The sequence below is a fragment of the Rhopilema esculentum genome, chromosome 9, assembly GCF_057945365.1.
Source record: "Rhopilema esculentum isolate cy_ngs chromosome 9, ASM5794536v1, whole genome shotgun sequence".
Classification (NCBI taxonomy): Eukaryota; Metazoa; Cnidaria; class Scyphozoa; order Rhizostomeae; family Rhizostomatidae; genus Rhopilema; species Rhopilema esculentum.
This window is the reverse complement of record NC_142823.1, coordinates 1,777,357-1,790,451: the sequence shown is the minus strand read 5'-3', so window position 1 is coordinate 1,790,451 and position 13,095 is coordinate 1,777,357. Positions and strand designations below refer to the sequence as shown.

Here is a 13,095-nt window from a genome sequence, read left to right as displayed (position 1 = left end):
TGAAATGACATCCTCTGGATAGCCATTCTCCAGAAAAATCTTTTTTAGTTGTTCAAGTTCCGAGCAAAGTTTAGACTTGGAACAAATTATTAGTGCCCTATGTGCAAGCGTTTTGATGGGGCTGATTTTTCTTTGTTTTGGGCAAAACGAACTCCATCGAGTGTATAACCCCGAAAATGCGGGTTTACGGTATACACTGGTAAGAAATCCAGCGCCAGGTTTTTCAACCAAAACATCTAGAATCAAAAGCGTCGGGTGAAAATGTTGTCCATTGGTGGAAAAGTGTATTGTCTCAAATGAATATAAAATGAAAAACTAACAACATCTTCTTCACTGAAGGCTGTATGAAGGTATTTAGAAAATAAATCAACATTGTACGGGGGGAGGGGGTCGAAATTTTTGAAGCGGCAGTGATATTTTGGTAAGGTAGTTTTAGACTTGCTTGCTAAGGATTGTAGTTAAATAAATGAAACTAATGGCGTGAAGCATTTCTCGTAACGACCAAATTGCAGAGATTTGATGGAGACAGCCTTTGCTCATGTGGCCATATCTCAGCCAGTTCGTAAAACATTCAACTAATTTGGCATACTTAGAGGAATTTTATAACGAATCCTTCGTTTTATGGGCAAAGATAAAGAATCCCAATAGCATTTGTGACGCCATCCTTTTGCCTAGCAATAAGTTGAAAAATTCACAGAATAATTAGTACCAGAAGGTAGGATTGACACTGTATGGTAAAAAGAAATTGGTCGTAGCCTTGTCATAAAAGAAGCTTTCCTCTTAATAATTCCTCTTCTTCTTTAAAACGCGTGTTCAGAATCGCCTCCATTGAAAGAAAGAATCATTTGAGAGGGTTTAAGATTCAGTTACGGGATGCAAATTTTTTTCCCCTTGTTTTTTAGAGAATAAACAGGGTAGCGTCATCTCCTTGGCCGAGTTAGAAAATGAAGACTTAACCCTTAGCGAGGAAGACCTAGCAACGACTTCTCATGATACTGTATGGCAAATTTCCGAGATGAAGTGGTTATTAACAAACCCTACAGTACAGTATTTAACTAATTCATTGAGTGAAGATCTGCGCGTCTTAACGCGTGGAAATGTGTAGGATTTGCACCTGACGGATTTTCTTAAATGAGTAAGAAAAACAGATTTGCTCGATTTTAATACGTTTGTAATTAAATCGTTAAACGGAATAAACAAATCATGGCAAAATCGTACATTTTTGCTGTAATTAGATTAAATTAAGCTGGATTTGGTAACAAATGAGGTGGAAATTCCATTTTAAAGTTTATTTCTTTCAAAATAACTCCTACTCAAAAATGTACTCCTTCTTGCTAGGTGTATAAAAAGGACAACTTTGTGGCAAGAAATGATAAAGTATCTGACGGTCTGCAGTCGAATACAAGCACAAGAAATCTCGTAAAAATACGTTGCGTTGACGAGTTTGAAAATAGCGAGATGGCTGGATGTCACAAGTTACTTACCTGCCTTGTTATAATGGCAATCGCAGCTTTAGTTACTGATGTTGAAGGAATTTCGTGGGGCGGAGATTCAATGTGGAAAGGCAAAAGAGAATTGTCACCGAACAAAAGTGAAGCAATGGTAAGTTGAGCTATCTTTTGATAATACAATTTCACGAGATTTGGAGGTGACAATCTTTCTAGGAAACATGACAATGTATCTTGAATACTTGATACCAACTGGCAAATTACGCCTTGGGGAAAAACCAACTGCATTGAAAGAATTTTTGAAGGTTTAGATAGCATGTTGATTCGAAGAAATTGTTTCATATCATTTACAGTAACAGGTAGATAAAAATTCACCATTTTCTATTATCTAGTTGAAATTCATCTTGAAATAAATTCAATAGTTGATCTAGTTCAACTTCTACCTCTTAATGTAATCTTCAGTTAATTTCGTTTGGAAAGTTTCTATAAAGTGTCTAGTTAAGAGACGTAAGTATTGAAACTGGAGAACGGTCTTAGGGTTTTTCATGTTGTAGCATAAGGACAGTTACTGTAATCATTGAGCAACGTAGAATCGTCTGCACGAAGGAACTCTCTCCCATATTCCTGCGTTTCTTGAAATTGTTACATTGTGTGGTTAATATCGGACTCTGAAAATGAGGATGTGAAATTGCTTTCTCTTATACTCTTATGCATCTAGCTATTTTATGTGCCTTACTTTGGTACCGTTTCAAAGAACGATTTTATCTTTTTTCCAGCCAAAAAGTTAAAGTTTAAAAAAGAAAATTTAAAAAAGGAAAAAATAGGCGTTGTCTAGGAGCGGTAGACAAATTCCTTGTTTTTTATAATCTTTTTCCGGTCGTTGGCCGTTTAGCCGCAAATTATTATCATTTTTGCCTTAAATGTGGTTGTTTTATGCAATCCATGGTTTGCATTAATTCCTCCGACTAGAATTAAAAGAGATAACTTGCACGTAAATGCAATAAACGCAAAAAAGATATATTTTATGCTTAACACAGTAGTTCATCTGTATTACCGAAGAATGGAATAACGATTCTGCTTTCCAAAGAGCCTAAACTTAGAAAACCTATGAATAGAATATCTGGTACTTTTAATAGTTTCATATATATCTCTGACGATGTTCTCTTCGGATAACTAAAATACTGAAATCCCATAAAATCAATATGAAATCAACTGGGTACATAAAATCAGCTTTGTGCTTATATTTCATGTTCCAATAGTCATTTGCAATAGATTAGAAGTTGAGATAGTCATTGATTGAGCTTTAAACTAAAATTTTGATGATCTTGCGTTGCAGGAATCTATCAAACTCCACCACGAGTTCTGCTTGAAATGCCATCGATACAGCAAGCCGTGCAGTTACCTAAGACTTCTATCAAAGATCAGATCTTCTAATGATGGAAATGACAACTGAACCGGACTAGTCTGATTTTCTTCATCATTTAAAACTAATCAACGATTTATGATTAACTCATCAAATGATTCGATGATTCCTGAAAATAAATTACATTGCATACTTTCTATTGTTCTCTTGGACGGTAAACTTATCGAGATTCTACTGTATTAAAAATACCTCCTTAGGCAAAAGGTTTCAACAGCTAACATAAAAAAGGAAGGGTAGACAGGCAATGACTCTTTTTAAAGCAACATGGGTGCATTTAATCCCCATTCTCTAATATGACGTTCACTCCTTTTCATTGCAATTGCTATCAAGAGTAGTTCTGAAAATGTACTGTGTACGTAAAATACTGTAAACGCAATTACAATAAATTAATTGCATGGAGGTCTTGCAGAAGCCCAGTCAGCAAATGTGGTGTGGCATAAGGAAGACAGCATATGACAAAAGTCAGTCACTCACTTGGGGTTTTGTAACGGACCCATAGATAATTATTACGTTAATCGAACTATTCCACAAAGTGCTAGTTGTCGGGAAAAAGCTTTGCTTCCCCCCTGGACAAAAATAATTTAACTAATCCCTAAGAATAATGATGAAAATTCAGGAAAGGTAGGGTAAAAGAAATGTATAAAAGTACATATTCATAGGAAGCGAGCATTGTTTGGTCGGAGCAGGGTGGTTAACTATAACCTTGAAATTGCCTCTAGGCTCAGGGTTTTATTCAAAAGCATAGACACAATGACACACACTTGCGGGATAGACTAAAAGAAATGTTGGTAAAAGAAAGTATTGGGGCCGGCCGGCAGAATCTGATAAGAAGCAGGCGATACATAACACACTTTTTGGTCCAAATTACTAATTCATTACAGCGCTACGTAATACATTAATATTCACTACGGCTAACTTTTCTTTCCAAATCTTATTCTATAGATTAATATCATAGTGAGCCATTATGAAAAATAATAAACATATTAAAGATACAAAAGCAAACAGGAGGAATGAAAATGAATATTCACCTGGAAAGAAAAATAAAAGTTGTGAGATTGGTGAACTATAAACCACAAAGGTATATTATGATGTCAATATTTAAAAAGCTCTATCTTACGAATTAACAAGAGCAATTTTTTCAAATTTCTGTACTTAAATTTCATAGCAATTCGAAACTCTCAAAATGGCCGTTTTAGTCGACTAGCCAATGGAAATCAAGATTTTTGTGAAGATTCCCCTATTTGATTAAAAGCGGGTTAGCTCGAGTCCACTAGTACAATTAGGCTTTTACAAGAGGCCTATAGCAACTGAAGTTATCCTTATATTCATTGTTATCCTTAAACGTTAGGAGTACAGCCAATGGCTTGAAGCGAAATGATCAGCAATGTATCGAGAAACCTTCCTTGCGCAACAGCTTCGAAGCCAGCCATAGAATAAGAGAACTGCCAGACTAGTTGCATAAAAAGACACCACATTACGACGGATAACGGGGTTATATTAAAGCTGGCAACACAGTGTAAAATCAGACTCACTTCTTCTAGCAACTGTTGTCAGGTGACAGGTGTTGTCAACGGATACGCTGAGGAGAGCAACATCTAATTTTAAATCATCGTAAATTGTTTTCGTCTCTGGGAGAAAGGCTAAGCCTGTTACGAAAATGTTGTGGACTTCAGGAATTTCGCGAAGCAGCTGCAAGGTAGAAGAGATAATCATAATTATAACTTGATATCTACTTTTAGACTCACAATGGTAATCAGATAGGCGGATAGAACAACATACTAGGCTCGTTAATCCTCGACTGCGGAGGAGGTGTGTTGCGGGAGAGTTCTTTTTTCTCTTCTCCACACTCAACATGGAACAATTTCGCATCAAAAATTTTCCATCCATAAACACGCATAAAAACAATGCACCAGTCAAGTCATTCCTCAAATATCTGACTAGACATATCGTGTAATCATTTGTTTAATTAAGAAGCTCAACTATAGGTTTCGTTGGCTGGTATTGAAAATGCTGATAGCCTTGCAAAACAGTAGCCTGCATGGGACGAAAACTGTAAAAATAAAACCTCAATGTATATTTTACTACTGATTAAAGGTTAAAGGCACTAGGTTTCGTTAGTCGTTTACAATAGTTTTACGTTAACGATTGGATACGTAACAATAGGTCTATTGTATAATTCAACCAATGGGAAAATTGAATGGCCATCGAAATGTGATCGGGACATAGAGCCCTTGAGTTTATTGAAACACTTCTTTTACGATATTCTGGCTCAAAAATTTACCTTTACAAAAATAAATTCATGTAAAGATATCTGCATAATGTTTTATGCATGGAGGAAGAAAAAGGCTCTTTAACCCCTTTATCTATCGTTTTTTTTTAAAAAATTCGAGAAATTTTGACAGCATAAAGTTGAGTGGCAGCTAGTGACAGCACCGGTCTAAAGATCTCACAAACCTGGATTCGAACTAAAGGTTCCAGCGGAACATGCAAGTATGTAGAACATTTCACTACCTACTTTCCAAATCTACACTGGGCTTTGGCCATTAGTTGTAGATACTTCAAATTATGAAGGAAATGATTTCAAAAAATGCACGAAAACTTCATAATTCGACTTTCTTTAATCGATGGACTGTTGGAGGAAACGCATGTTTACAGGACTATCCATTGTCTCCACTTTTTAGAAATAATATAGAATGAAGGTTTCATTTAGTTACAACATGTTTTATATTCGTTTCGTTCAATAACATAAACTATGGCAACTGATGAAAGGAATGGGCTACGAAGTGAGTGACATCTAAAAGAGCTAATTTAGGCATATATCCTTGTTCATGACAGTCATGATCTCTTCAAATGTAGCTAGATATGAAAATTGGAGGAGCCTCGGCGAACTCCGATTTGAGTTCTTCGAGACTCCTCGTAGCAACGAGGTCACTGTCTCTTGGATAGAGACAGCCGATCAGGAGCTATCTCCGATTAGAATGAATTAACCTGTGCTAGCACAGTGAGCCTCGATGCGAAGAGGAGGTGAGAGAGAAATATAAATTCTTCCAACAATCCTCGCAGTTTTTTCGGATTTTTATTTTGTCACTGAAACAAGAAAGTATGATACCGATTGTTCAGTTTAAGAAACACACTTTTCTAAAATAAATGACTAAACACGTGATCGATGATGTCACCTACCGATGCAATAGGTCTTCTTTACTCAGAAGCTCCTGTATCAAGAAGCTATTCGAAAGAGCTTTTTTATCACAAATTCGTATAGCATGGATACTTAGCATCTGTGAGCAATGGTGGACACCTGAGGGCCAAGGAGGGCGGTCGCCCCCCTAATACTTTGGAGGACAATGGCCTTTTGTTCTAAAACTTTTTTAAAACAATAGGCTTGCCCCCCCCCCCCAATATTTGACCAAGTTTCCGTCCCTGCTTGCAAGTGGCCTGATACACAATCCAGGGGGTTAATGTATACAATACAAATCGAAACTACAATGATTACTACAGGGGGTTATCGTACAGAGTGCTTTTGTGACAAAAACGACGTTACCTTTAAGTTCCAAGCAATATAAACCAATATTGAACCATCTGCGGTGCCAAGAGCAATGTATCTTCCATTTGGGCTGCAAGTCGACATTAAAACAATTAATGGGATACAAGCAAGCGGAAGGGACAATTATCATTCTTTATACATATAAGTACCATTAAAGGCTCTTGCACACACAACCGGCATGCTTAGCGGCAGTTGTCTTGAGAAAATGACTGTGTTTTGTAGTTTCATGCAGTACGAAATTAGCCGGTTCTTTGATTTATAGTCGCAAAGCGTGCCGGTTGTGCAAGAATATCCGTAACGTAGTTTTACAAATTTGCTATTAACACGATACTGCAATTCAGCCGAAAGCGAACGTAAATTAAAGGTTTAGCCATTCAATTATACAGAAAGCCTAATGGAAATCTAAATAAAAGATAGCAAGTGAATGGTATAAAGCAACAAGGATCAAACTTTTTGCAGACATTTATGACATCCATGTCAAGCTTCTACATTTGCTACAAGACATTTATTACCGCTGACAATATAATTCAAAGCAATAGCTAACACTATCTAATTATATATTTAAACGTTTATGATATCAATGTTGACCCACAAGGTTAACCTAATAAATGATGATAATTTTGATAAATAATCAAAATCAAATAATCAAAATCGACCTCATACATGCATCCATGAACAACAACAAATAAGCACTGACACAGAAAAGATTACGCATATGAACCTCTACAGGCGCTTGGCAGATGTCCCATATAGCGCTGAATATAGCTAAAACAAGTAACACTTGATGAACAGGAAAGAGAAAAAAATGAAGTGTTTACCTAACAGCCAGCTGTGTGATGACATGTTTTTTGATAGCAACATACATCTTTGGAATGCACTTTTTCATATCCCAAGAAACCAGGTAATTTGGCAACTTGGGTGAATTTTTTGTGAATTTTGCCTGAACGTGAGTTGTGTAAAGGTATGATTCCTTTTTGTCCATATTCAATGAAAACCTACAAAAAACAGACATTTTGTGGCAATAAACATCAGGTTGAATGCAAATGTAACATCACAATAATTAAGATAAAACTGAGATAAACTGGCAATAGAGTACTAGACTATTTGTTTTTGTTGCTTCCTGGCCGCTCCAGAATTTCAGGGCAAGCAACAGATTCTAAAGTGGCTTAAGCCATGCTTCAATCAACAATTAGCGCAATCAGTGAGCCTTGCATGACTCACATCCAATCATTCAGTTTCTTATTGGCTAATATTGATTGACAGATGGCTTTGAGCTTTAGTCAATCAATGGCATTTATATCTGCCAATTGCCTTTAAGACTTACTAATCATATCTGCCCTTCATGTTGCTGTTACCATACCTTGTCATTTCTATATTACCAATAAGCAAACAGTTTTTATATTTTCTTATCACCACACGATGTGCCACAAAGTCTCAAAAATCTATTGGTAATAAATAACTTCTACAAAGTTAAAAAAGAAAACAATTTAACATCTACTGATTTCAGTTTCTAATGCTGATACCTTTAAAGACAATTCTTCTGAGGTAGCCTCTAGTTCATTGTTTTGTTTTGATAAAATACAACATAATACAACTTGGAAATCAAAATACAGACTTCATACTTGCAGTTCCTAAATCTGAAGATATTTTCGTCTTCATGACCAGCAGAGAAATGTAGCTGGATGTCTCTCTTCCCACTATCTGTATTCCATAAATAGGCTGTTCCATCTCGCGAAACTGTCACAAACTAAAATGAAAATGATAGGTTAAAGAATTCAAGTTCAAAATAAGTGGTGATTGAAAAACTATATATGGTGATAAAAAAAACTTTATATGGTGATTAAAAATCTTTATATGGTGATTGAAAAAGTTATTTCACTGAAGACCAGGCCTTGCCAGTCTCAGTTCAGAACTCAATAATCTAATTATTCAATGACATTTGGAAAATGGAGATTTGTTTGTTCATTGTGCAGCAATGAATTCTGATAAAACATTTCATTTTATGCTGATAATTTTTATAATCATAATTATGAACTGAACTGAAGCAAGCCCAAGAAGAAATCATTCGCATGAAAAGGATAAATATTCCACATTTGCAAGAGATCCATTATTATGGAGGAGGGGTGATGCAAAACTGTGGCTTATCATCACTTGTTAAGTCTGTAGATAATTCGTTAACAGAATGTCAAATCAGTGTATGTTACAAAATATCATTAAATATGACCAATAACTTGATTTTTTTCATTTTCTTTATAAATAGCGTTTGATTGATGAAGCATTTGATTCTAGCCATGTGTGGTGCTTGACCAAGCTCTAGGGCCTCTCATCGCCTGAGAGGACATCAGCAAAAAGAAACACATACAAACCCTGTTTAGAATGTCCTACTGAAATTATAAGGGGGAGGGGGGCAGGGTTGCAGCCCATCACATCTGCTTCTCATACCATTTATTAATCAAAATAGCCAAAACTATAACAAATATGAGCTATCAAAATCAGTACTAACAAACCTTTTTTGAATTTGGGTGAAAATCAATCTCATCAATGTCTGTCTTGTGAGCTTTGATATCATGGACAACTGACAGGTCTGGATGCTATAGACCAAAATAAATGTGGTTTATATGTTTAGATAATGAAGTATGTCACCAGAAAGATGGCCTCTTTGTCAACAGATTGTTTTAACACAAAACCTCTGTTTATAAGTACATCAAACAAGCTAGAAAATATATGTAGAGATATTCTTTAAACAAATGACATTATTGAACTCTGAGCATGCTTATAAAAAGCTCTCAGCCACATTTTGATGCAGAATATTACTTCCTGAATCTACATTCCACAAAAGTAAAAAAACTCAAACAACTAAGAAATCTTTTATCAAAATGTTGAGAACAAATTTACTATTCTCATAAGCAAATACACTTTTTTTCTGTTTTGAGTAAATATCAAGCACTCTTACTAAGAGTTGACATCTGGATAACATTTGTGTTACTTTCCAATTATTTTTTATTAGTTACAAAAGCAGACAATACCACTATTTTGCTGGTAGACCTGAAGTGCCTTTAGGAAAAGTGCATCCAACACAGACATTACACCCCTTATATCAGAGAGAGCAAAAGTGAGGGATATAATGTTGCATAAATATATGTTCTGTGAAATTGACATTTCTCACCTTCAAAATCTTCACTTGCCCTTCGCTACTAGCTGTAGCAATTAAATCCCCATCAAGGCTAAATCTCACACATTTCTGATACTCTGCATCATCATCATCACCTCCAACAGCAGTTTCTTGGCAAGCAGATTCTTTGACAGTAACTTTTGATTCTATACTATCCTTTTTCTTCTTATCTTCTATAGAAAACCTATCAAGAGTAATTAACTACATAAAAGTGTGATAATTGTAACAATAAATGATATCAACAGCATGTACAAAACCAAAGGAATTATCTTTTGCAAGATTTGAATAAGTCTATTTAAGTTGATATACATGTTGAAAGCAATTTAGTGTTGCCAGGAAAAGCCCTGTCATATATGCTTCCCTGGGTGGATATTGACCATTTTTAAGATCTATTACTATGTACAGCCTCAAATTTCAGGCAGTGCTCCACAGATGTAACAATGCCTCACCTGTGTCAAGCCAGAGTGTAAAAAGCATCTTCCCAACAACTTTCTTGCATTTTTCAGATCATTAGATTCCTTAGAACCCCCTTTATTGGGTTTCTTATTTCTTACTCTCAAGTTCCTAATTGCAGGGGGGTCTAATAAGGAGAGGGGTTTACAATTTTTTAAAAACTCTAGAATGGGGGGGGGGGTCATAATATATTGAAATGCTTAGATTTTCCAAAATTATGTTTAAATTGGGACAAAATTATTGTTTATCATGTATTTCATGCAAAGTTTCTGAAAAATGGAGTCCCCCCCCCCCCCTCCTAAAATTAGGAACTTGAGAGTATACTCTTTCAAAATTTTTGCACTTATTCCATTGCTGTTTAAAGTTGCTTGTGTATATTTTCCTAGGGTGAAACATCCAAAATAAGACTTGTTAATACTCAGGCCAGCAAAGGGTGGGTACACCAAGGCCTAATACATTACAGCCTTATTTCAAGGGATTTAATATTGAAAGGGTATGAATTTTTTTTTATATTTTTTACAGCTCAGAGCTTGAACATAGTTGCAGTGGCATTTTAAAATTCAGAAATGAAACAGTATATATTGATAGAAACATTATACCTATACAATCTACAAAAGTTGTCCATTCCTGCAGCAAACGTTTTATGTTTTAAATTTACATCCATGTTCATAATGGCCTGTTTGTGGGCTTCATGTTGATGGATTTTGACTGCCTTGAGCTTTTTGCCATCCTTACAGATCCTGTAAAATGCCTGTTGAATTTAAAGAAATTTAATCAGTCCATGTATGTTTAATTATTGTAAGAATATTTTGGCAAAGACATTCCAGTCTGAAGAGTTAAGCAGTTGCTTGTGTCAGATCAGTAGAGTGCTGCACGCCAAAATTTTAGATTGCAAAATTTACTACAGCTCTATGAAAAAACTTGGTGGAATCCATGTGAAACTCAGGCCGGATATACACCAATAAACAATAGAAAGACAATGGGAAATCGTTAGTCTACGCCGGATATCTCTGGCGAAAGCTTCATGGAATCCACACTGGTCTATTCAGCAGTTTGTTTTTGGTCTGGTAGCTCACGCTTTTAAGATTTCATTTTCCAAAATTTTGCAATCGTTCAAATTGATATCAAATATTTGAATTTCATAAAACGTACAAATGCGTTTGGTATTCCAGTTTTTGATGCACCTCCTCCTCCAGCAACCACAAAGTGATCTTCGCTCAAAATGTTGATAGCATAAATTGGAAAGTTGGTTGTATCCAACAAAGTCGTAGCCATCTTTCTTGCTTCCTACGTCTCAGAAATAGTTTCCTCGCATGTAAAGTGGATAACTATAAGTCTTTCTCATCAACCACAATGTTTACAAGCTCGTGCTTCGAAGCAGGCAGGTTACTCCCACAAACACCCTGTGAATTGAACTGCTCAATAGTAAACAAGATGGTAAGACAGAAACAGAAATAAGGCGAGGGCCTAGCACGATATTTTATGTGCATTCACCAACAATTATGCTCTAAGGTCTACTCCTTGATAGATTCTAGATCTATTGAAGTATTATTTGTAAAGTACAATGACAGAACTATCCGCTCATCATCAAATTTCTTCCCAAACGATGTTAAACTTGACTTCCCTAACTTTTTTGGTAGCAACAACTGCAAATCCAAGTCATCAACGTTAGCCTCCCTTGCGAAATTGGTATCGAGGTCATGTAAACGTGTTTGCGTATTCTGCTTTGCTGCGCTTTGCGGCTCGCGTTGTAGCGGGGTTGGTAGCCAAATTCCAGAAATTTGGCTTTTTTCGAACTTGTTTGGCGTCAGAAATTCCTTTTGGTTTAAAGTCATTTTTTGGCTTAGTTTTGGCTCTTTCCCACAAGTACGGGCATAAGTATTTATTTCCTACCTTCCTTCTTTTTTCATCATTCTAACAGAAATTGACAAATCAAGCAGTTAATGCATATGCTTTACTGTGATTTTGACACTTTTTAGAACATCTGCGATTTTATCCACCTTGTTACTGGGTTTTCGCTTTGTTCTTCATTCTTTCTGTCTGTTGAAGCGGGATTTGATGACCGCGATGCGAAGGGGGACTTGGAGGAGGTTGTGTCGTATGAACTGACTTTGTACTTTATCGATATCCGATGATAAAATGTTGAGGGAAGGGTAAATGTTCTGATAGCAAAAATGGCTAAGCCTAAAATTTTCTGTTTGCTCCCTTGTTGCTTTGTTTTAATTTTACTAAAAATGCGTTCCCTTACATGTACATCATGTGTTAGAATTCTATGAATACAATGAAAAAGTGTTCCGTCAGTCAGTTGAAGAATACCTAAGCATTTTCACAAGAGTGGAAAACTTAAGCCGTGGGTAGAGAATTGCGTAAGGGTTAAAGGGGGTCAAGCACCCTATGGATTGAACAAAGAAAGTTACTTCTAGCCTCGTTTACAGCTTAAAATGTTCTATTGTTTTGCTGCCTCGTTTACATTTTGGCTTTATTTGGCTTTTTTCCAACATTGATTTGGCTTGAAGCCCCAAAAGAAACTACCAACCCTGTCCTGCGTGCAGACTCTACTGTTTTCAACTTGGCTCTACTGTTTCATACAGCGTACCTTCGTATCGAGTTGCACTCGTTTAGATATGGAGACTTTTATTCTCAAAGAGGGTCAGTTGATCTTTATATATACGGTGGGGTCCATCCGCAATAGTCAAATTCATCGGAAGGCATCAACAGCAAATTTAATCGACTTATATCAGCTAAAAATTTTCAATGAGACTCAAACATACCATAGTAGATAATTGGTTAAATCAAGTACCCGAAGTATTGTATCACAAGGAAAATTCTTATCCATAGCTATCGAATGGACCCATGTGAAAGGCAATTTTAAATTCACATTTTGTAGGAGAATCCAAGGTTGTGAAGGCGAGGTTGGCGGCTTGTGGTCACAGGGTGGATGTTCTGGGGTTGTGTATTCAGGCACGGCGCCACTGAGGGGCTGGGGACTTTTGCGCCAACTTTTTCAATGATAAATTTTTTTTGACCCTTTTATAAAATCATTTTTGAAAACAGA

The 13,095-nt window shown here is 36.1% G+C and overlaps 1 protein-coding gene and 1 long non-coding RNA gene across 2 annotated transcripts; one reads left to right on the top strand and one right to left on the bottom strand.

The window, feature by feature from the left end:
• Window positions 1-1,334: 1,334 nt before the first annotated feature.
• Window positions 1,335-2,994, top strand: LOC135688839 (uncharacterized). The gene is made up of 2 exons (XR_010516433.2): window positions 1,335-1,602; window positions 2,785-2,994. It is a non-coding gene; the product is annotated as an uncharacterized LOC135688839 (long non-coding RNA).
• Window positions 2,995-3,722: 728 nt separating this feature from the next.
• On the bottom strand, window positions 3,723-11,722 carry LOC135688836 (guanine nucleotide-exchange factor SEC12). The gene is made up of 9 exons (XM_065205868.2): window positions 11,193-11,722; window positions 10,640-10,791; window positions 9,582-9,771; window positions 8,923-9,006; window positions 8,038-8,162; window positions 7,234-7,410; window positions 6,413-6,485; window positions 4,404-4,560; window positions 3,723-3,899 (listed from the first exon to the last, which is right to left on the bottom strand). The coding sequence occupies exons 1-9, from the start codon at window positions 11,313-11,315 to the stop codon at window positions 3,808-3,810; spliced, it is 1,173 nt and encodes a 390-aa protein (XP_065061940.2). The 5' UTR covers window positions 11,316-11,722; the 3' UTR covers window positions 3,723-3,807.
• Window positions 11,723-13,095: the final 1,373 nt, after the last annotated feature.